General features: G+C 45.5%; 1 protein-coding gene across 1 annotated transcript; it reads right to left on the reverse strand.

Moving 5' to 3' along the window:
• Window positions 1-2969: 2969 nt before the first annotated feature.
• On the reverse strand, window positions 2970-20899 carry LOC135547361 (importin subunit alpha-4). The gene is made up of 17 exons (XM_064976336.1): window positions 20738-20899; window positions 14933-14977; window positions 12112-12201; window positions 11458-11487; window positions 11278-11330; window positions 11085-11180; window positions 10374-10459; window positions 10168-10254; window positions 9861-10030; window positions 7355-7399; window positions 5915-6046; window positions 5440-5568; window positions 5151-5255; window positions 4972-5044; window positions 4565-4726; window positions 4375-4469; window positions 2970-4279 (listed from the first exon to the last, which is right to left on the reverse strand). The coding sequence occupies exons 1-17, from the start codon at window positions 20804-20806 to the stop codon at window positions 4181-4183; spliced, it is 1566 nt and encodes a 521-aa protein (XP_064832408.1). The 5' UTR covers window positions 20807-20899; the 3' UTR covers window positions 2970-4180.
• Between the last annotated feature and the right edge of the window lie 233 nt (window positions 20900-21132).

Raw genomic sequence — 21132 nt, forward strand, 5'->3', positions numbered from 1 at the left:
CCGTCTAGGCGGATAGTTCATGACTGTACACCCCCCAAGGTTTTGTTCATTAGCAATAAACTAGACCATTTCCCACCTCATCCCCTAATCCAAACCCACTCCTGCCTCCCCCCACCCACTGTCTATCAGTAGTTAGCAGCCTAATGGCCCATTCAAACACACAGCTGCAAAACAGTATTATGCCTTGTGGTGGCAGCGTAGCAACTTATTTGACCATCTACAGTAGTGACCAGATGACCGGACCTACTTTTCGTGGGTGAGACTTCACCTAGAAATGCCTCATTGCTACTGCTGCCAGGCTTCCATTGAAAAGAACAACTTCCCTGCTTTTGCTGTGCACTGTTTGAACAGGTCATAAACAGAGGAAAACAAGTCCAGACCAGAGACCTAGGTCCTGGAGACCAACTGGGACGGCTCTGGGATGGTAAAATGACAGTCAGTCCCTGCAGATAGACAAGCAGGTTCATCAGCATGTCATCATAATACATATGAATGTTTAAAAATAAAGCAAACACAAAAACTGAACACCCCATCCGTCCGTCTTTGATAGTATGTAGGTTATCGTTCTGCAGAGTGAGTCCAGTTCCAACAATGACTTGTCAGCTGCAGCAGCTTTGTACAGGCATTATGGAAATATATATTTGTATATTCTCAAGAGACTCGTTTAAGAGATACACATTGCATTTTGTACAATTATTCAGGTTGTTGATGTGACAAAATAAAATAAAAACCACAAAAAAAGTTAAGTTCTGCAAAGGTCAGAGGTCGAGTTCGATCTTCTGTCCCGTCTTCAGTATCTGTCTCTTTCCGCAGGAAGAGAGAAAAAAACTACCTCTCAGACGTGTGCATAAAACGAAATGATAAAAGTAAAAATGCCAAATCTGGAAGCTCCACAGCCTGGACCAGAACAAGCCAAGTAGATATTTTTCAATTTCAACATAAAGTAATTTTTTTTAAAGAATGGGAGAATTTAAAAAGAGAAACCCCCAAAAAATCCCAGATTTGGCAAATGGTCTGTGCAAGCCGGAATCCTTGGGACGTCAATACCCCCCCATTGAAGTAGACATTTAAAATGGGTAAGGGTTATGTTTAAGATTAGGGTTAAGGGTAGGCATGTCCCAAGGATCCCAGATAGCACTGAGCATTTCCAAATATAGATTTGTTTGAGTTTGACTGTTCTGGTGTTGAAGAATTCAGGTGATATTCACCTGTCAACTACTTTGTTGGATATCCCAACAGAGACATCACTACCCGCCCTTCCACAGGACGTGACATCACTTGTGCAGCAGGATTTAATGTCCTCTGGGGAACAGGGCTACAGTAGAGATATTCCATTACAATACCCAGAGGTATTTTCCTCCAACTTCACGTTGCTTTTTATTTTGCTCTCCCCTGAATTAGAGCAAAATTGCAAAACAATTGTATACTTCTTTATGTACGAGTTTTGCGGTATAAGTATATTTTGTACAAATTTCCTTTTTGTTTATAGATACATACAAATCAATAACTCCACTCAAGAGAAGTGAAAAGGGGAAAAAAAGGAAAAAGTAATCAAATTTTTCAGTCAGTCACAGAATCCTCTTCCTGCCTAAAGCCCGCCCTATCCTGTCCTAAGTCTTTGGGAAGGGGGTGGGGTCCGTGGCTATTCTTTGCTTAGCTCTAGGGTTAATGTCTTCAATTGAGGGGCACTGGGGTGCTCGGCCATCACTACAGAGAGACAGAGTGTGAAGGTGGAGGGGGGGGGGGGGGGGGTGTCTGACTGTCCTGTGTCTGACTGTCTGCGCACGCATGCCTGGCTTGTGTGTGTGTGAGTGTGTGCCTGGCTGTGTCACTGACTGAGTGTGTGAGACTGTCTGACTGTGTTACTGTGTCTGCGCGCGTGCGCTCGCGACCGTCCGACTGTCTGCGCGCGTGCGCGAGTGAGTGACTGTGTGTCTGTGTGCGAGTGACTGTGTGTCTGTGTGCGAGTGACTGTGTGTCTGTGTGTCTGTGTGCGAGTGACTGTGTGTCTGTGTGTGAGTGACTGTGTGTCTGTGTGCGAGTGACTGTGTGTCTGTGTGTCTGTGTGTCTGTGTGCGAGTGACTGTGTGTCTGTGTGTCTGTGTGCGAGTGACTGTGTGTCTGTGTGCGAGTGACTGTGTGTCTGTGTGTCTGTGAGTGACTGTGTCTGTGAGTGACTGTGTGTCTGTGTGTCTGTGAGTGTGTCTGTGAGTGACTGTGTGTGTGTCTGTGAGTGACTGTGTCTGTGTGTCTGTGAGTGACTGTGTCTGTGTGTCTGTGAGTGACTGACTGTGTGTCTGTGAGTGACTGACTGTGTGTCTGTGAGTGACTGACTGTGTGTCTGTGAGTGACTGACTGTGTGTCTGTGAGTGACTGTGTCTGTGTTCCAGTCTGTCTGTCTGACTGTGTGCGCGCGACTGACTGTGTGCGCGCGACTGACTGTGTGCGCGCGACTGACTGTGTGCGCGCGACTGACTGTGTGCGCGCGACTGACTGTGTGCGCGCGACTGACTGTGTGCGCGCGACTGACTGTGTGCGCGCGACTGACTGTGTGCGCGCGACTGACTGTGTGTCTGCGAGTGACTGAGAGTGACTGTGTGTGTGACTGTGTGACTGACTGTGTGTGCGCGACTGTCTGTGACTGTGTATGTCTGCGAGTGACCGTGTGTCTGTGACTGTGTGTGAGTGACCGTGTGTGTGTGTCTGTGACTGTGTGAGAGTGACCGTGTGTGTGTGTCTGTGACTGTGTGAGAGTGACCGTGTGTGTGTGTCTGTGACTGTGTGAGAGTGACCGTGTGTGTGTGTCTGTGACTGTGTGTGACTGTGACCGTGTGTGTGACCGTGTGTCTGTGACTGTGTGAGAGTGACCGTGTGTGTGTCTGTGCTGTGTGTGACTGTGTGTGACTGTGACCGTGACCGTGTGTGTCTGTGACTGTGTGAGAGTGATGTGTGACTGTCTGTGACCGTGTGTCTGTGACTGTGTGAGAGTGACCGTGTGTGTGTCTGTGACTGTGTGAGAGTGACCGTGTGTGTGTCTGTGACTGTGTGAGAGTGACCGTGTGTGTGTCTGTGACTGTGTGAGAGTGACCGTGTGTCTGTGACTGTGAGAGTGACCGTGTGTCTGTGACTGTGTGAGAGTGACCGTGTGTCTGTGACTGTGTGAGTGTGTGAGAGTGACTGTCTAGCTGTGTGTGTGTGTCTGGCTGTGTGAGTGAATGACTGACTGAACAACTGTGTGTGTGTGCGCGCGCGTGTGTGTGCGTGACTTCATGCGTGCGTGAGTGTGTGTGTCTGTCTGACTATGTGTGTGTATGTGCGTGCGTGACTGACGACGTGTGTGCATGCCCGACTGTGCGTGCGTGACCGACTGACTGACTTTACGACTGTGTGCGTGTGACTGACTGTGTGTGTGCGACCGACGACGTGTGTGTGTGTGTGTGTGACTTCATGCGTGTGTGAGTGTGTCTCTGTCTGACTATGTGTGTGTGTGTCTCTGTCTGACTATGTGTGTGTGTGTGTGTGTCTCTGTCTGACTATGTGTGTCTCTGTCTGACTATGTGTGTGTGTGTGTGTGTCTCTGTCTGACTATGTGTGTATGCGTGCGTGACTAACGACGTGCGTGACCATGACTGAGGGAGAATGAGAATCCAAGGACAATCCAGAGGTGAAGCACAAAACGAACCCGCAAACAAACGTCAGTATCCTTTCCCCATCTGTGATATATTGGCTTCTAAAACAAGTCTGCACAAAGTCTTCCCAAGTGTCTTCAACTGTGTTTTTGTGCGTGTGTACGTGTAGATCGTGATATTTGGCAATTCAAAAATATTGCCCCAACAGGCTTTTTCTTCCGTCCATATGATTTTCACATGACATTTCAAAGCATCGGCTACAACTGCCTGAGATCAGATTGTATTGGTGCTGGATGAATTACCTGGACCCGTCTGGGTTACCAGGTTGTGATGAATAGTGGTAGTTGTTAGGGATCCTTCAGTACAGAGGTGGAGTATTGTAGCGGTGGTGGCGGTGGGTGAATCCTTCAATTGCAAGATGGGTGACCATGTTGAAGTAATAGCAGGTGTGTACAATCCTTCTGTAGCAAGTTGCCAGTTTGGTGGAGAGATAGGTGGATGAATGTCTGAGGTGGGTTTGACAGTACCCGTGCTGCTTGATGGACCGGCTCCTAGAACTTGAACTCCTTCGTCTGCAGGTTGGAGGCGGGGTCAAAGTTGAAGGTCCCCCCTTGGGTGGCTTCAGGAATTAAACTGGGATCCTCGTCAATCTGAGGGAGAAATAAAAAAGGTAAGAGGAGTGAGTGTGTGAGTGTGTGTGTGTGTGTGTGTGTGTGTGTGTGTGTGTGTCTGTCTTATAACTCACATCGTCGCCTGAGAAGTACTGGTCGATGATCTCGAAGGCTAATTTGTAGATGTCCTCATTCTCATGTTGCTGCAGATTTTCTATCTTCTCCAGACCTTAGAGCAGAGCAGTGGAGGCGCTGTCAGACAACAGAAACTTTCCCCTCACTCACCTTCAGCCATGATGACAATATACACACACACACACACACCTCCAGACTCCTCTATGATCTCAGCAATGGTGCTGGCCTCGTCCCCGGCCATTATAAGGACGTTCTTGAGGCCGTCTAGGACCACCTGAACCACTTGGGAGTCCTTCACTGACAGCAGGCTGCAGAACGGAGGGATCACATTCTGCTGCACCAGGTACTCCACCTACACATCAGAAAATACAGAACTGAATACAGCAGTAAGAATTTCTGACAAATAGCTCCTGACATGTGTGATTGTATCAGGTTCAGTCATTGGGTGCCTACTAGTTCATATACTCACTGGTATGAATGCTCCAGCTACAGAGGCCCTAGCCTGACAGTGCTAGCCCCGAACCTGCCTCTTGTACCTCTGTCCAAGTCAATAGTCTGGCTGAAATGGGGGTTACAGTGTGTGTGTGTGTTACTTTCCTGGTCTTTCCTGCCGCTGATGGTAAGGTTGCTGATGGCCCATGCTGCCTCCTTCTGAGTGCCAAAGTCCCCCTGCAGACACACAGGCTGTCAGCACTCCAGAACAACTCAGCACACAGCAATGACAGAAATATCATCTCTCGCACAGACAAACGCACACACACACCACAGCTCTCACCTTGGCCAGTTGGTGGATGATCAAGGGGACGAGTCCTGCGTCGATCACTGCCTGAACCTGCTGCTGGTTCCCAGCCGTGATATTGGACAAGAACCACACGGCTTCCTGTAAACGAACCAATCACATGCGGTTATGCCAGAACACTTTCTGTTAACAGGCCAGCCACACGCAGTCAAACCAAACAACTTCTTAATGTCAGGACAATCATAGAAAAGCCTTGACATAAGCTCCCTCCCTCCTCCCCGTTTCCCTGGACTTTCCCTCTCCTAGGAGAGTGTGTGTATTCTACCTTGTTGATCTTTTCTTTGGGGTGTGTGAGCAGGTTGGGGAAGTGGGAGAGGACGTCACAGTTGAGCACCACCTGTGTCTGCTCGTCTGTCCCAGTCACAATATTCCCCACCGCCCTCAGAGCAGCCGTCTGCAGGAAGTGACATCACAGCAAGTCAACACCCACAATGTCAGCGTTACAGAAAATGCATAGAACACCCTGAATGTATTACTTATAAAATGCATAATTTCCTCCCCCCCTTGAAATAAAATCACTGAGCTTTTCCTGAACATATGGCACCATTTTTTCTGCAAAAACTCCTACCCATAGTGATCAGTAGATCCAAGATTTGTTGCTTTAATCAATCCAATCTTAGTAAATCAGCGGTTTTTTCTTCCTCCAGATAGGAAGGAGGTAGGAAATTAGTTCAAAGTACACCACACTTAAGTTTGTTACAGTCTTCTAAAAATCACAATGTTATCAGTTGACTCCTAACCTGAACTTTGACCTCCTGGTGGCTGAGCAGGGGGACAAGGAAGGGGACCACGCCAGAGTCTATCACCATCTGAATCTGCTCGTTCCCACCGTCTGTCAGGTAGGACAGAGCCCACACCGTGTCCACAAGGATCTATAAACACACCGTGTAAACCAAGGATTCCAATAAGTGTTGTTCACAATAGCAGCTGAGTATGGTAGGGCTTAACATGATGATGTCAACCTTATGGCAAACCGTTCATTTAATTGTAATAAACGTGCAGTGCTTTCAGAAAGTATTCACACCCCTGGACTTTTTCCACATTTTGTTGTTACAGCCAAAATATAAAATGTATTAAATTGACATTTGTCACTGGCCTACACACGACAATACCCCATAATGTCAAAGTGCAATTAACTTATTTAAAACATTTACAAATTTAAAAAAATGAAAAGCTGAAATGTCTTCAGTCAATAGGTATTCAACCCCTTCGTTATACAAGCCTAAATAAGTTCAGGAGTGAACACTTGCATGGACTCACTCCGTGTGCAATAATAGTGTTTAATGTGACTACCTCATCTCCATACCCAACACATACAATTATTTTTAAGGTCCCTTAGTAGAGCAGGGAATTTCAAACACATGTTCAACCAAAGACCGGAGAGGTTTTCCAATGCCTCGCAAAGAATATTGGTAGATGGGTGAAAAATAAAAGCAGACATTGAATATCCCATTGAGCATTATGAAGTTATCAATACACCCAGTCACTACAAAGATACAGACGTCCTAACTCAGTTGCTGGAGAGGTAGGAAAATCGCTCAGGGACTTTAAAACAGTTACACAGTTTAATGGCTGGGATTGGAGAAAACTGAGGATGGATCAAAAACATTGTAGTGAGTGGCCAAGTTACAGTTTTGACCTAAATCTACTTAAAAATCTATGTCAAGAACTGAAAATGGTTATCTAGCAATGATCAACAATCAATTTGACAGGGCTCGAAGAATTCTGAAAATATATATATATTAAAAAAATAAAAAAAGAATGGGCAAAAGTTGCACAATCCAGGTGTGGAAAGCTCTTAGAGACATACCCAGAAAGACACACACCTGTATTGGCCACCAAAGGTGCTTCTACAAAGTATTGAATACCTATGTTAATGAGATATATTCATGCATTTCATTTTCAATAAATGTGCAAAGATGTCAAAAAAATGTTTTTCACTTTGTCATTATGGGGTATTGTGATGTCATTATGGGGTGTTGTGATGTCATTATGGGGTGTTGTGATGTCATTATGGGGTGTTGTGATGTCATTATGGGGTGTTGTATGTAGATTGGTGAGATAACAAAAAAAAAAAAAAGAAGCATTTAAACCATTTTGAATTCAGGCTGTATCAACACAATGTGGAATAGATCAAAAGGTGTGAATACTTTGAAGGGACTGTATGCTCTCATACTTACATTTATATCTGTGTGGTATATAAGAACACACAGCGCTGGGAGAAGCTGGGAAAGAGAACAAAAAACAAGTGGAGAGAGGAGTGTCAAAAGCAGACTGGTAATGTGACCATGTAAAGTCATGTAGTAAAACATTCCCCCTAGTTATACGTGATTTGTCTGACGAGCTGGAGAGAGCACCACTATAACTCTACTCATAAATTGGAATACCTAGTGGCACTGGAGGAGATGACTGACGTTTTTACAGGCTACTAAAACAATTATGCCATTTTGTGTGCTTTTTCATATCGTTTGTAACTTATTTTGTACATAATGTTGCTGCTACCGTCTCTTACGACTGAAACGTGCTTCTGGACATCAGAACAGCGATTACTCACCTCCAACTGGACAAAGATTGTTTTCTTTAATGAGTCTGACATGAAGGATATACTGTGTCTCCCGGACCAGGCCCAAATCCCTTTCATTCGCATGAAGAAAAATACGTAATACAGGGGGCACAGATCTGGGTGCCTTGTGAGAATTTGTTGGCGTGTGGGTAACCCGCCTCTACTATCTGTTCTTTTGGCCAACGTGCAATCACTGGAGAATAAACTGGATGAGCTCCGTTCGAGACTATCCTACCAATATCTTATGTTGTTTGACTGAGTCGTGGCTGAACGACGACATGGATAATATAGAGCTGGCTGGGTTTTCCGTGCACCGGCAGGACTGAACAGCTATGTCCGGTAAGACGAGGGGTGGTGGTGTGTGTCTTATTTGTCAATAATAACTGGTGCGCGATGTCTCAAGGTATTGCTTATCTCATTATAAGCTGCAGATCATACTATATTTTTCGGAGCCGTCATTTACCACCACAAACCGATGCTGGCACTAAGAACGCACTCAACGAGCTGTGCAAGGCCATAAGCAAACAAAAAAATGCTCATCCAGAAGCGGCGCTCCCAGTTGCCTGGAACTTCTAACGCAGGCAAACTTCAAATAGATTTTACTTCATTTCTACCAGCATGTTACATATGCAACCAGAGGGGGAAAAAAAACCTAGACCACCTTTACTCCACACAGAGACGCATACAAAGCTTTCCCTCACCCTCCATGCGGCAGGGTAGCCTAGTGGTTAGAGAGCGTTGGACTAGTAACTGAAAGGTGACTCACTCAGTGACTCACTCAATACGGACGTGGTCAGATGACGTGGAAGCTACACTACAGGACTGATTTGCCAGCACATACTGGAATATGTTCTGGGACTCATCCAATGGCATTGAGTACACCACCTCAGTCATCGTTCTCATCAATAAGAGAGACTGTACGTACATAAGCCATGGATTACAGGCAACATCCGCACCGAGCTAAGGGCCAGAGCTGCCGCTTTCAAGGAGCCAGACGCTTATATAAGAAATCTGGCCCTCAGACGAGCCAGCAAACAGGCAAAGCATCAATACAGGACAAAGATTGAATCCTACTACACCGGTTCTGAAGCTCGTCGGAAGTGACAGGGCTTGCAAACTATTACTGACAACAACTGGAAACCCAGCTGCGAGCTGCCCAGTGACACGAGAGTACTAGACAGGCTAAATGCCTTTTATTCTTGCGTCGAGGTAAGCAACACTGAAGCGTACATGAGAGCACCAGCTGTGTGAGAATGCTGTTCATTGACTACAGCTCAGCATTCAACACCATAGTGCCCTCCAAGCTCATCACTAAGCTAAGGACCCTGGGACTAAACACCTGCCTCTGCAACTGGATCCTGGACTTCCTGACATTACCTGGGGGCGGCACAAGGGTAGGCAACAACACATCCGCCACACTGATCCTCAACACAGGGGCCCCTCAGGGGTGCGTGCTTAGTCCCTTCCTGTACTCCCTGGGTCACCCACGACTGCATGGCCAAGAACGACTCAAACACCATCATTAAGTCTGCTGACATCACAACTGGTAGGCCTCATCACTGACAACAATAAGACAGCCTATAGGGAGGAGGTCAGAGATCTGGCAGTGTGGTGCCAGGACAACAACCTCTCCCCCAACGTAGTCAAGACAAAGGAGCTGATCGTGGACTACAGAAAAAGGAGTGCCGAACACGCCCCCATTCACATTGACGGGTCTGTAGTCGAGCGGGTGGAAAGTTTCAAGTTCCTTGGTGTCCACATCACCAACAACTATTATTGTCCAAACACACAAAGACAGTCGTGAAGAGGGCACAACAATGCCCTTTCCCCCTAAGGAGACTGAAGAGATTTGGCATGGGTCCCCAGAACCTCAAAAAAAATTGTACAGCTGCACCATTGAGAGTATCCTGACCGGTAGCATCACCGCCTGGTTTGGCAACCTCTTGGCACCCGACCATAAGACGCTACAGAGGGTGCCAAACCAGGCGGCAAGCGGTGCCAGAGAGCCAAGTCTGGGACCAAAAGACTCCTTAACAGCTTCTACCCCAAAGCGATAAGACCGCTGAACAATTGAACAAATGGCCACCCAGACTATTTGCATTTTGATCAGAACACACACGTACCTCCTGTACTGTCTCCATGGGGGGCGGTGGGTCCTTGTTGCGGCAGAGGTTGACAATGACCCAGGTGACGTTACGGAGGAAGGTGATGGGGATGGAGGGGTTAATGAAGGACAGCAGGGGCTTGACCACACCCAGCGAGATGACGTAATCCCTGCACTGTGGCCCGTCGCCTGGAGGAGGAGCATCACAGGTCAAAGGCCATCATTGGGGCACCAGTTTTTCCTGGTCCGGTCACATGGTTAGTCATTACAGAAGAAACACACAAACATAACTTTAATGATGTGTTAACTGTATCAGCCATACTCACCTATGATGTTGCCTAGCGCCCACACGGCCTGTTCACACACATTGTGATGGGGAGAGTGGAGCAGACGCAGGAACAGGGGAACAGCATCTGTACATGAGTACAAACACCGTTAGGAATTGACAATTTAACACACACAAAGATAAACATTAGCGAAGCCCAGACAGTCAGAATAACAGCGGAGCAGGATGACCGCAGGGTGAACTTACTGGACTTGACCACAGCCTGGGTCTGTTGTGACGTGCCAGACGCTATGTTGGTCAGGGCCCAGGCTGCCTCAAACTGAAGAGACGGACTGGAGGAGAGAAAGGAGGGGGGAGAGTGAGAAAGATCATTCTAGGGCTTCCATTAACATGAACGCATCTTTCTCCTAACCCTGCCCTTGCTTCTTCCTCCTCTTCAGTCCACACAAACACACACAATGTGTGTGTAAACAATGGTGTGTTTGGTTGCAGTGCCCTCTGTGCTCCAGGAATTTCAGTGTCTGTCTGACAGACTGCAGCAGTCGCCATGACAGCTGTGCATCCGCAGCTCATCGCTATAGTAACCCTCAAACCCCTGCGCCCTCCTGTACTGACTCCTGGGTGTGTGCGCACATCTGTCCCCTTCATGACCACAAGGTCCTGTGTGTGTTTGTGTTTGGCCCTGAACACAACGAGGTCCTGGGAATGGGGGAAATCCAGAGGACAGGAATGCTCTTTTATTTGGATTGGCACCGGACGGCAGGGCCAACAGACCACCCTGTGCCTCGCACACACACAAAGCAGCATGCGCACACACACACACACACACACACTAGTAGCCCCTCTACATCATGTATCCTAGCCAGTCTTCAGTAATTCCAGTAAAAAATGTACAAACAGTGCATTAGTAGAGACCATCCAGGGGAGGACATTGAGTTAACGCATCAGCAGACTCACTTGTCGTCTCTTTCCAGACATTTGACTAAGATGGGCAGGATGCCAGACTTTATCAAGTCATCAATGGGAGGGTTTCTGTCACTGGAGAGGAGTTTTCTGACAGACACAAAAACAGGAAAAGTCACGTTTCAATCATGGAATACAAAACAGGGCGAGAGGTTCAAAACTGAGAAGAGGTCTCACACACACTTACCTGGCAGCCTGTACGGCACTAAGCTGGACCACAGCATTATCACTGGTGGCGTTCTTCAGAGAGACAGAGAACAAGTTACAGCACCACACTCTCACAGGACGACGGAGACGGGAGAGAATGTGAGGGAGAACAAACGGCACCGGAGTTTATCACTTCTTTGTACATAAAGTTGAGCCTTACCTGTAAGATGGCCTCTAGTGTGACGTTTTGCTGCAAAGAGTGGGAAGGGATGGAACACAATCAGTACCAAGTTACAGATCAACAACATGGGGGAAGGGGATTCAATTCACATTAACATCTGGCTACTTCACACTGATCGGTCAACATGTCATTGATACACACAGTCTGACCCTCTCGGTCTCGCTCCACACGCCAGTGTTTTCACAGTGCTGTGTTGGCTGGCTGGTTGAGGCTGAATGAGCTCACAGGCTGAGAATGCCATGCTACTCCATCATAACCATACATCACCTGGTAGCAGCAAGGTCAGGTCAGGCCCTATTCCTCATCTCATTAGCTCAATGACAGGGCTCCAGTCAGCAGGGTGACAAGGCTTTGAGCACGATACATTATACAAACCCTAGAGAAGCCATGGGGGCATTAGAGAGACCAGGGGGGCTTAAGGACGCATGTCTAGATTACAACATCATACATAGAAATATATTGTATAGAGCTGACAATGTCCAATGCCAGTAGCTCTTCGGGAGGAATGGCAACACCTGCCCTGTCCAAACAGACAGAAATCTACTGCCTAGATTCTCTATCTGGAACAAGTCTCTCATCCTACTGCAATGGCAAATGGGTCGCTAAAGTGGAACACACAGACATCCCACATACCCCTTTGAAGTCAGAGTCGAAGTCAGAGTCCTCCAGACTGTCCTCCTGTGGGACATTCCTCTTCTTCAGGAGATGCTCGTCTCGTTTGTTCTGACGGAAGAGAGGGGAGGGACAAGAGAACAAAACACTGATGAATATTCAAATACGCGACAGAGTAGCAGTGCAAACTCCTACAGCAAACTTCTTGTGACTGAGATAGATATAGGTCAAAAAACAGCTGGCCCTCGCATCCCTAGAATGTGTGTGTACTGGTGTATGTTGGGGTCATATCTGGAACCTTTGTCCCCTGTACGGAGAGACTAAGTACAAACCTGGTGTTGTTATGGGGGATTTTCCTTATAGTTACTATACTTTACAGAGACACACTAATCAAAACACCCCAATTAAAACACACAAAAAACAAAGGAATACACTCCTAGAAAGTTGAGGAGCAGGCACAGTGAGACACACCCATATTGGTGTTGAATAGAGCGTGAAAAAGACAGACACAGCCGGTCGGCATGTGAGTCAGTGGTAGGGAGAGAGGGAGGAGAATCCCTTGGCCTACATTCCAGTGTGTGCTGCAGTGCTGGGCCGTGCGTCACTGCTGGTGACGAACCATCCCGGTGCTGCTCTCTGCTCTGGCATAATGGAATGTGCAGCCAGACTACAGCAGCACACTAACTCAGCTCTTTCTTTTTTGCTCTCTCACTGAATTAGGCCCTAAACTAGTTTCTAGCCATGTCTCCCTCTTTTCCTCAATGGTAACTTAGCAACGGCTTCAGGCGATTGTTTTAACCTCAGAGAAAGAAAAAAAAATGTGTGAAGAGGAAGGAGAGTGAGGAGTGTGTCAAAGCCCTTAGGGGGTTTTACGGAGGAAGAAAGAGTTAGGGGAGGGGAAAGTAAGATTCAAAGCCATGACCAGGGGACTTGGGTCAGAGAGATCACCAAGTCAACATGAGAGCAGCGAATTGTTGGATGTATGAGAGACAGGGATACCTGCCAATCACCGGAGAGGAGAAACCCTTCAGTCTCTTGCTCTTTACAACACAGGGCTGCACGATATGGGCACATCATTTAACAGTATTTTTTAAAAGAAAATATTGTGACTGCGATTTTGATCAAAACACTTGGGTGAACTGTTGGAATCATAAAAATAAAATTGGTATTCTGATTCTATGGTTGGCATCGTGTGGCATGACAACTAATAACAAAGACAGGTAGAGTAGAAGTTGTGACAGGGTAGGACCCAAAGTGTTGGTCAAGGTTTCCCAGGGGACCCTTATTATATTATACATGGCGTTGCACTTGTCAAGATTGCAATTTAGATTAAAATTTGATTCATTGTGCATCCCTATTACAAAGGTGTAAGTAAATGCATGACAACCATACTAATTGGGTGTATTGTAGCCATTACACAGTTCCGATTTAGGCATCCACATCAAACAGGCAAGCACAGCGAGCACCTCAGGATAGATTACATCTGGATATTCTTGTAAATCTCTGCTAATCTCCATGGACTGCCATCTAATCTAGGTTTCAGCATCCTGATGATGTAGTCTGTTAATGATCACCAAGTCTGGACAGTACAGTGACATTACATAGGTATGCAGATCAAGGCGAATGGTAGTGGGCATGTGGAGGGACCGTATATTTGGAAATAGCCACGGGATGGTTTTTCAATACCATTGAAACTATTCCTTGGATTTTTTGTTTTTACACACTTTAATATTTGTAGCTACTTTTTAAGTGAATACCTACAATCAACTTGTGCAATATGTTAGGAGATAAAGAAGATTGCTTCACCGGTCACATAATTTTTCATTATGAAGCTTAACGGTAGTACCCGTTCACATGGTGTTTGTTTACAAGCACACAACAATGAGAGACTGGAGCCTTGTGACTCACTCGCTGTTGTGCAGCACGAGCCAGGTGATCTAGTTACAGTGTGGAATTCACAACTAGCCCAGTTAGCCCTGTTAGATATCTGATAACTGTATAAAATGTGCTAAATGCCCTACCGTTTTGCATTTGGTGTGCTAATTTAGTAGCTAGTTAGCTATCTAGCTAAGTGGTTAGCTTCTTCCAAAATCAAGCTTTGCTTGCTGGTAACAGCAGAGAATCCCCTCCTGGATCAAGAGCCCTGCTGTCTAGTATTTGTTTTGTTTCTCCAGCAAACTGGGTAGCATTTTTTTGTTACTTGTATAACTGGGATGAGCTGGGATGTCTGTCCTGAAAATAGTTTCAGACTGTCAGACTGTATAAAATGTTTGCAAAGCGCTAGTTAGCATTTTCAATGGGATTTTATATGTACTTATTAGCATTGCTAACATGCGAATTAAAAAGGCTCAGTGGGGGTTGAAAATTGCGCCCTTTGTGTTCAGTTATAACCAAATATACAGGTACGGCACAAGGTGTGACAATCTGGAGACAATCTGGATACCGCCCATGCCTAGAGGAAGCAGCTGAATGACAAAGGCAATTTCTACCTGCAGCAAATCACCGCAGTGGGCCAAACAAAGAAACCTAACTACTTAGTTTACGGTTATGGAGAAGGCAGTTTACAGGGATCAGAGGCCAATCCAGAGAGGTGAAATATCATGTTTGGGTCATGGTCAGAAAATGAGGGGGTCAAATTGGGGTTAGTGCCCCCATAGAGGAATCATTCTGGATGGATTGAGACGAATACCAAGTCTGTGTCAAGACACAGGGTGAGAAAGGAACAGCCCGTCTATAGATCTGTGTGTGTGTGTGTGTGGTAAGCAGGGAGGTCAATATTAATATAGGGAGCCGTGGAAGTACACCTACAAATTGTGCATCACCAAAATGAGGCTTCTCTCACCTTCCTCAGCTCGACTGTCACGTCATTTCGATGTCTTCTCATAGTCTGGAACACAAACACACAGGGAGCAATATGAGACAGACATGATACTTCACTGATAACACATTTTAAAAACATAACATCCCTCTCTGGACTTCTTAAATGGCACAATTTGCTTTTGGAAGCAGCATGAAAACATACTAGAAAGTAATATAGGTATAGGTCAGAACATAGGAATTGAGGGGTAAAATATGTAAGCAATAGGCTAAAAAAGCACAAGTTACACACACCACTTGATATCGTAATGGTTCAGGTTATTCAATGTGTTTGTGTAATGGTAATGTGTTCTTAGTCCACTCATGACTGTGAGCTGGTCTCAGATCTTGTGACTGTGCGCTGCGGTTCATATTGCCATCCTAAATAGCCCCTTACATCACGTGGGCCAGTCACATCCTCCCAGCCTTGGTCTGGGCTTGACCCCGTCTGGGGAGGCTGAGGAGCAGAGAACCAGAGGGATACCCCTCTCCTTTCTCTAACAACCTAACATTGACCCAGCCAAAGCACCGGTCTCTCAGAGCACCTGTCTCACCTAGATCAGCAGAGGGCAAGTGTGGGTCTGTGCAGGCTTGTGTTATAGACAAGCACTAACACACCCGATTCAGATTGAAGACCCTGATTAACAGATACATGCCTTCAGAAAGTATTCACACCCCTGGACTTTTCCACATGGCTGAATTTAGATTTATTTACAAAATAACTTGAAATGAAAAGCTGAAATGTCTTGAATCAAGTATTCAACCCCTTGGTTATGGTAAGCCTAACTAAGTTCAGAAGTAAAAACGTGCTTAACAAGTCACATAAGTTGCATGGACTCACTGTGTGCAATAAGTGTTTAACATTGGTTTTGTATGACAACCTCATCTCTGTACCCCACACATACAGATAATTTTAAGGTCCCTCAGCCGAGCAGTGAATTTCAAACACTGATTCAACCTCAAAGACCAGGGAGGTTTTCCAATGCCTAGGTCACCTATCGCATAGGTCACCTATCGGTAGATGGGGAGAAAAAAAAGGCAACATTGAATATCCATTTGAGCATGGTGAAGTTATGAATTACACTTTGGATGGTGCTTCAAAACACCCAGTCACTACAAAGACACAGGTGTCCTTCCTAACTCAGTTGCCGGAGAGTAAGGAAACTACTCAGATTTCACCACGAGGCCAATCGTGACTTTAAAACAGTTGCAGAGTTTAATGGCTGTGATAAGTGAAAACTGAGAACGGATCAACAACATTGTACAGTGCATTCGGAAATTCTTCAGACCCCTTTACTTTTTCCACATTTTATTACGTTACAGCCTTATTCTAAATCTCATCAACCCTACACGCAATACCCCATAAATGACAAAGCGAAGAGGTTTTTAGAAATGTTTGCACATTTAAACTGAAATACCTTATTTACCGAAGTATTTCAGACCCTTTGCTATGACACTTGAAAGTGAGCTCAGGTGCATCCTGTTTCCATTGATCATCTTTGAGATGTTTCTATAACTGTATTGGAGTCCACCGTTGGTAAATTGTCTATATAAGGTCCCACAGTTGACAGTGCATGTTGTCCATAGAGCTCCGGGACAGGATGGAAGGTCCACTCCATCACTCTTAAATGGAAGAAGTTCGGAACCACCAAGACTGTGCAATCGGGGGAAAGGGGTCTTGGTCAGGGAGATGAACAAAAACCCAATGGTCACTGACAGAGCTCCAGAGTTCCTATGTGGAGAATCTTCCAGAAGGACAACCATCTATGCTGCACTCCACCAATCAGGCCTTTATGGTCGAGTGGCCAGGCAGAAGCCACTCCTCAGTAAAGGAAAAAAAAAGGCACATGACAGCCCACTTGATATTTGCCAAAAAGACTCTCAGACCATAAGAAACGAGATTCTCTGGTCTGATGAAACCAAGATTGAACTCTTTGGTTTGAATGCCAAGCGTCACGTCTGGAGGAAACCTGGCACCATCCCAACGGTGAAACATGGTCGTGGCAGCATCATGTTGTGGGGATGTTTTTCAGCGGCAGGGACTGGGAGACTAGTCAGGATCAAAGGGAAGATGACAAGAAGATGTCCTGCTCCAGAACACTCAGGACCTCATACTGGGGTTAAGGTTCACCTTCAAAAGAACAACGACCCTAAGCACACAGCCAAGACAACGCAGGAGTGGCTTCGGGACAAGTCTCTGAATGTCCTTGAGTGGCCCAGCCAGAGCTCGGACTTGAACCCAATCTAACATCTCTGGAGACCTGAAAATAGCTGTGCAGCGAAGCTCTCCATCCAACCTGACAGAGCTTGAGAGGAACAGCAGAGAAGAATGGGAAATACTCTCCAAATACAGGTGTCAAGCTTTTAGTGTCATACGCAAGAAGACTCAAGGCTGTAATTGCTGTCAAAGGTGTTTCAACAAAGTACTGAGTAAAGAGTCTGAATACATGTGTAAAATGTCATTTCAGTTGTTCTTTTTAATACATTTGCAGAAATTTCTAAAAAATATATATGTTTTTGCTTTGTCATTATGGGGTACTGGGTGTAGATTAATGAACATGTATGCATTCAATTTTAGAATAAGGCTGTAATGTAACAGAATGTGGGAAAGGTCTAGGGGTCTGAATACTTTCCGAATGCACTGTCGTTACTCCACAATACTAACATACATGACAGGGAAAAGGAAGCCTGTACAGAATAAAAATATTCCACCGCATGCATCTGGTTTGCAATAAGGCACTAAAGTAAAACTGCAAAAAAATGTGGCAAAGAAATTAACTTTATGTATTGAATACAAAGTGTTATGTTTGGGGCAAATCCAACAACACGTAACTGAGTACCATGCTTCATATTCTCAAGCATAGTGGTGGCTGCATCATGGTATGGGTAGGCTTGTCGTCGGCAAGGACTAGGGAGTTTAGAATGGAAAGAACCAGAATGGAGCTAAGCACAGGCAAAATCCTAGAGGAAAACCAGGTTCAGTCCACTTTCCAACAGACACATGGAGACAAATTCATTTTTCAGCAGGACAATAACCTAAATCACAAAGCCAAATATACATTGGAGTTGATTACCAAGATGACATTGAATGTTCCTGACTGTCCTAGTTAAATGTTTTCAAAAATGTTTTCACTTTGTCATCATGGGGTATTGTGTGTAGATGGGCGAGAAAAAAAAATCTATTTCATCCCTTTTTAATTCAGGCTGTAACAAAATGTGGAATAAGTCAAGGGGTATGAATAGTTTCTGAAGGCACTAGACATATATTAGGCTGTAGTCTAAACATAGCTTGACCGGTGAGCAGTGTCCTGAGCCAACAGTGAGTGTTACTCCTGGATATGGTGTACTGGGGTGAACATTATGGCACAGAACACTGACTGAGCAAGTTCAAACCCGTTAGAATTTACAGAGAAAAACGGATATCTGATAAGTAATGCTCATGGCTCAACCATAAGCTGGGCTGCATCTCACATGATATCCCATAAGGCTGTTCATCGAGAGACTGTTGAACAGAGGAATTGGTCAAAATAGTCCCTTCTGCTTGTGCAGTTTCAGATCATCCTAGTGGTTAAGGTCAGGATTAGGTCATCTCATCCTAGATCTGTGGTTATGAGCAAATTCAACCTAGATCAAACCCCAATGATTGATTTTCCTAGTACTCACCATACTGAGGTACTATAGAGTGGGTGCCAGACTGTTTCTGTATTCATCTAAGCTACATTGTTGCCTTGCCAAGACAACAGCACTTTGGCCAGAGCAGAAACACGCAGACTACCATTCATATAGCAATAGCTACAGTATTCATACTCAGTAGCCTATTTGTAAAGTCTAGCAGAAACACTTAAGTTAAATTCTGAAGGGGGGAGGATGATGCATTTCTTTACCAACCCTAAAAACCATTGTAGGAACACATAACTCCCAGGTCTTAGATCAGTGCTGCTTAGGGGCTTCTTATACCTCCTGGCCCCTCTAGAGGGCCATAGATTGGGTTGCACCTCCAGTAAGAACCCAAGCCAGACCTCCAGGATGCCCGAAATAGCCCCAGTGGCTCACGTGGTCATGTCTGTCATAGTAGCCATGTGTTTGTCACGTTGGCTCTCAGCTTCAAAACAACAACCTATGAGACAGGTCCACTTCCCATGGTTTTAGATGGCTCCCAAAGACAATCAACTCTAATTCAACAATTACTCAGAAAACCCATTCATTCATACAGTGGGGGTATCCCAAAGATTACTATTTGTACAACTCTGTAAAGACAGAAATGTGTGTGTTATTGTCGAAGATGGCACGGCTAACCACTAGCAATGCATGAGGTCAGCATGCCATAGTTTTTAATAATACCACTAGCATCGGCTGAAAACAATGACAGCTTTCGTGACGATGACTACTCAGCCACGAGATACAGAACGATATAGATAACAAGCTATTGATGGTGGAAGCGGCAAGTAAACAGATTCAGCAATTAACAACATCATCACCTAGTTAGCTAGCTACGTAAGAATATTTGCTGCACAGGCCATTGTTCAAATTACAATTTTAGCTGGCAAGTTCACAGTTCATTACGGCAGGATGATTCCGACCTTGCCTGACAGACTGATACCTCAGATTAATGCCATACATTTGTTTGGAAAATTTAATCTCACAAGTTTTAGAATTTAATCTCACAAGCTTTAGAATCCAGAATGTTGAGTACAATTATATTTTAATGTACTGCACCAGTTGACTGTGCTGTTGATCCTCTTGTTTACACTGAGTTGCACTGGGTTCGGAAGGTCATCAAGGTTATATTAAGACACCGCAGAGCAGACCCAAGATATAAGATGTACTTCAATGCAGGGATGGGATATACCACCGTACATTTTACCTTTACCCAAACTGATACATCGAAAAGGTTGAAATACTGCTGTTTTCCCCTGAAAAACTGGCCATTCCATCCTCACGCTAGCTCTCAGTAGCCACAGCAGCCATTATGGAATGGCACATGGCATTGAACAACAAAGGAGCTGATTGGCTGATGCTGCCATTCCAAAATGGTTGCTGTGGCTACTGCTATGACAATGAGGACAGAAATTGAAGTGTTCTGGAAAAATTTGCAGTATTTCAATCTTCTCCATGTATCATTTTCGATCAAGGAAAACGTGGAGTACAGTGGTATAACCCATCCCCTACATTGATGTACGTTTTCCGAGCCATATCTCGCACCTGCTAGGCCGTATGCCCCTGATTGCGTTCCGACCCCAGTGTAGGTCAATGTAAACAAGCGTAACTGCAGGGTCACAATCATCGGTCTAATTATAGTTGGATATGGGTGCTAGCAAAAAATACAAGTTATCAAGGGGGTCTAATTAGCTAATAGATAGCCAACCCAACTATATTAGCTAGTTATCGACATATACTCTAGCTACTCTGGATTATGCTAGTTGAGCTGTCAACTCTGTTAGTCTGCTTTCAAAACCGGTGGTACGATAGTTAGGTAACGTTAATCAGCTAACGTTAGTTACCTAGGCTAGAGCTTTTCGTTGTCGGTGAAACAGGCTGACATTTCAAACTATTTGATGGAGAATAAGGGCCGTAAACCACGCCCGTTCGTTATGATGACGAATAAACGGAGGATATTCCGGATAAACTCAGCACACAACAGCAGGCTGGCGGCGAATAGCTAGCTAACTTAGTTAACTAGCCAGGCTTCATCAAAAGATTGGCAGACAAGGCCGGGGAAGATAGCCGGTGTCTTAAAATAAAATCCTACACGGATCATTGTCTAAACCACCCTATCCAAGTGCACTCCTACCTCGACATCGCGTCCCTTGTTTTTGAAGCTCTTGATACGGTGGTTATCCAAGCCGGCGTTTTCTGCCATGGCTGTTTGCTGGTTCAGAGTACTCCGGCGTTCGTGATCTCCAGTGAAAGACAGAGCAACTACGCGGCGGAGTACAGCGAGTGGGCGGCTACGGCAGCAGAGAGGGAGGAGCTCGGAGACCGGTTGTCCTATTTTTGATGGACTCCCTGACGTCGCACAGAGACAGATGCTATGTTGACGTGCCAGTCGGAACTAGGAAACTCGGAAATGTCCGACATGCTAACTGGTTGTACTATACACGTGTCGCGTTCAACGAAAATGAAAGTCGGAAATATCCGAGTTTCCAAGTTCCGACAGGAATGTGAACGCGGCAAAAGCATCACCAA

The sequence above is a fragment of the Oncorhynchus masou genome, chromosome 10, assembly GCF_036934945.1.
Source record: "Oncorhynchus masou masou isolate Uvic2021 chromosome 10, UVic_Omas_1.1, whole genome shotgun sequence".
NCBI classification, from domain to species: domain Eukaryota; kingdom Metazoa; phylum Chordata; class Actinopteri; order Salmoniformes; family Salmonidae; genus Oncorhynchus; species Oncorhynchus masou.

Coding starts and splice junctions, on each gene's coding strand:
- LOC135547361 (XM_064976336.1), bottom strand. CDS start 20,806: ATGGCAGAAAACGCCGGCTTGGATAACCACCGTATCAAGAGCTTCAAA. Junction 10,031..10,167: donor GGCGCTAGGCAACATCATAG/GTGAGTATGGCT, acceptor CTCCTCCTCCAG/GCGACGGGCCACAGTGCAGG. Junction 6,047..7,354: donor TATACCACACAGATATAAAT/GTAAGTATGAGA, acceptor GTGTGTTTATAG/ATCCTTGTGGACACGGTGTG.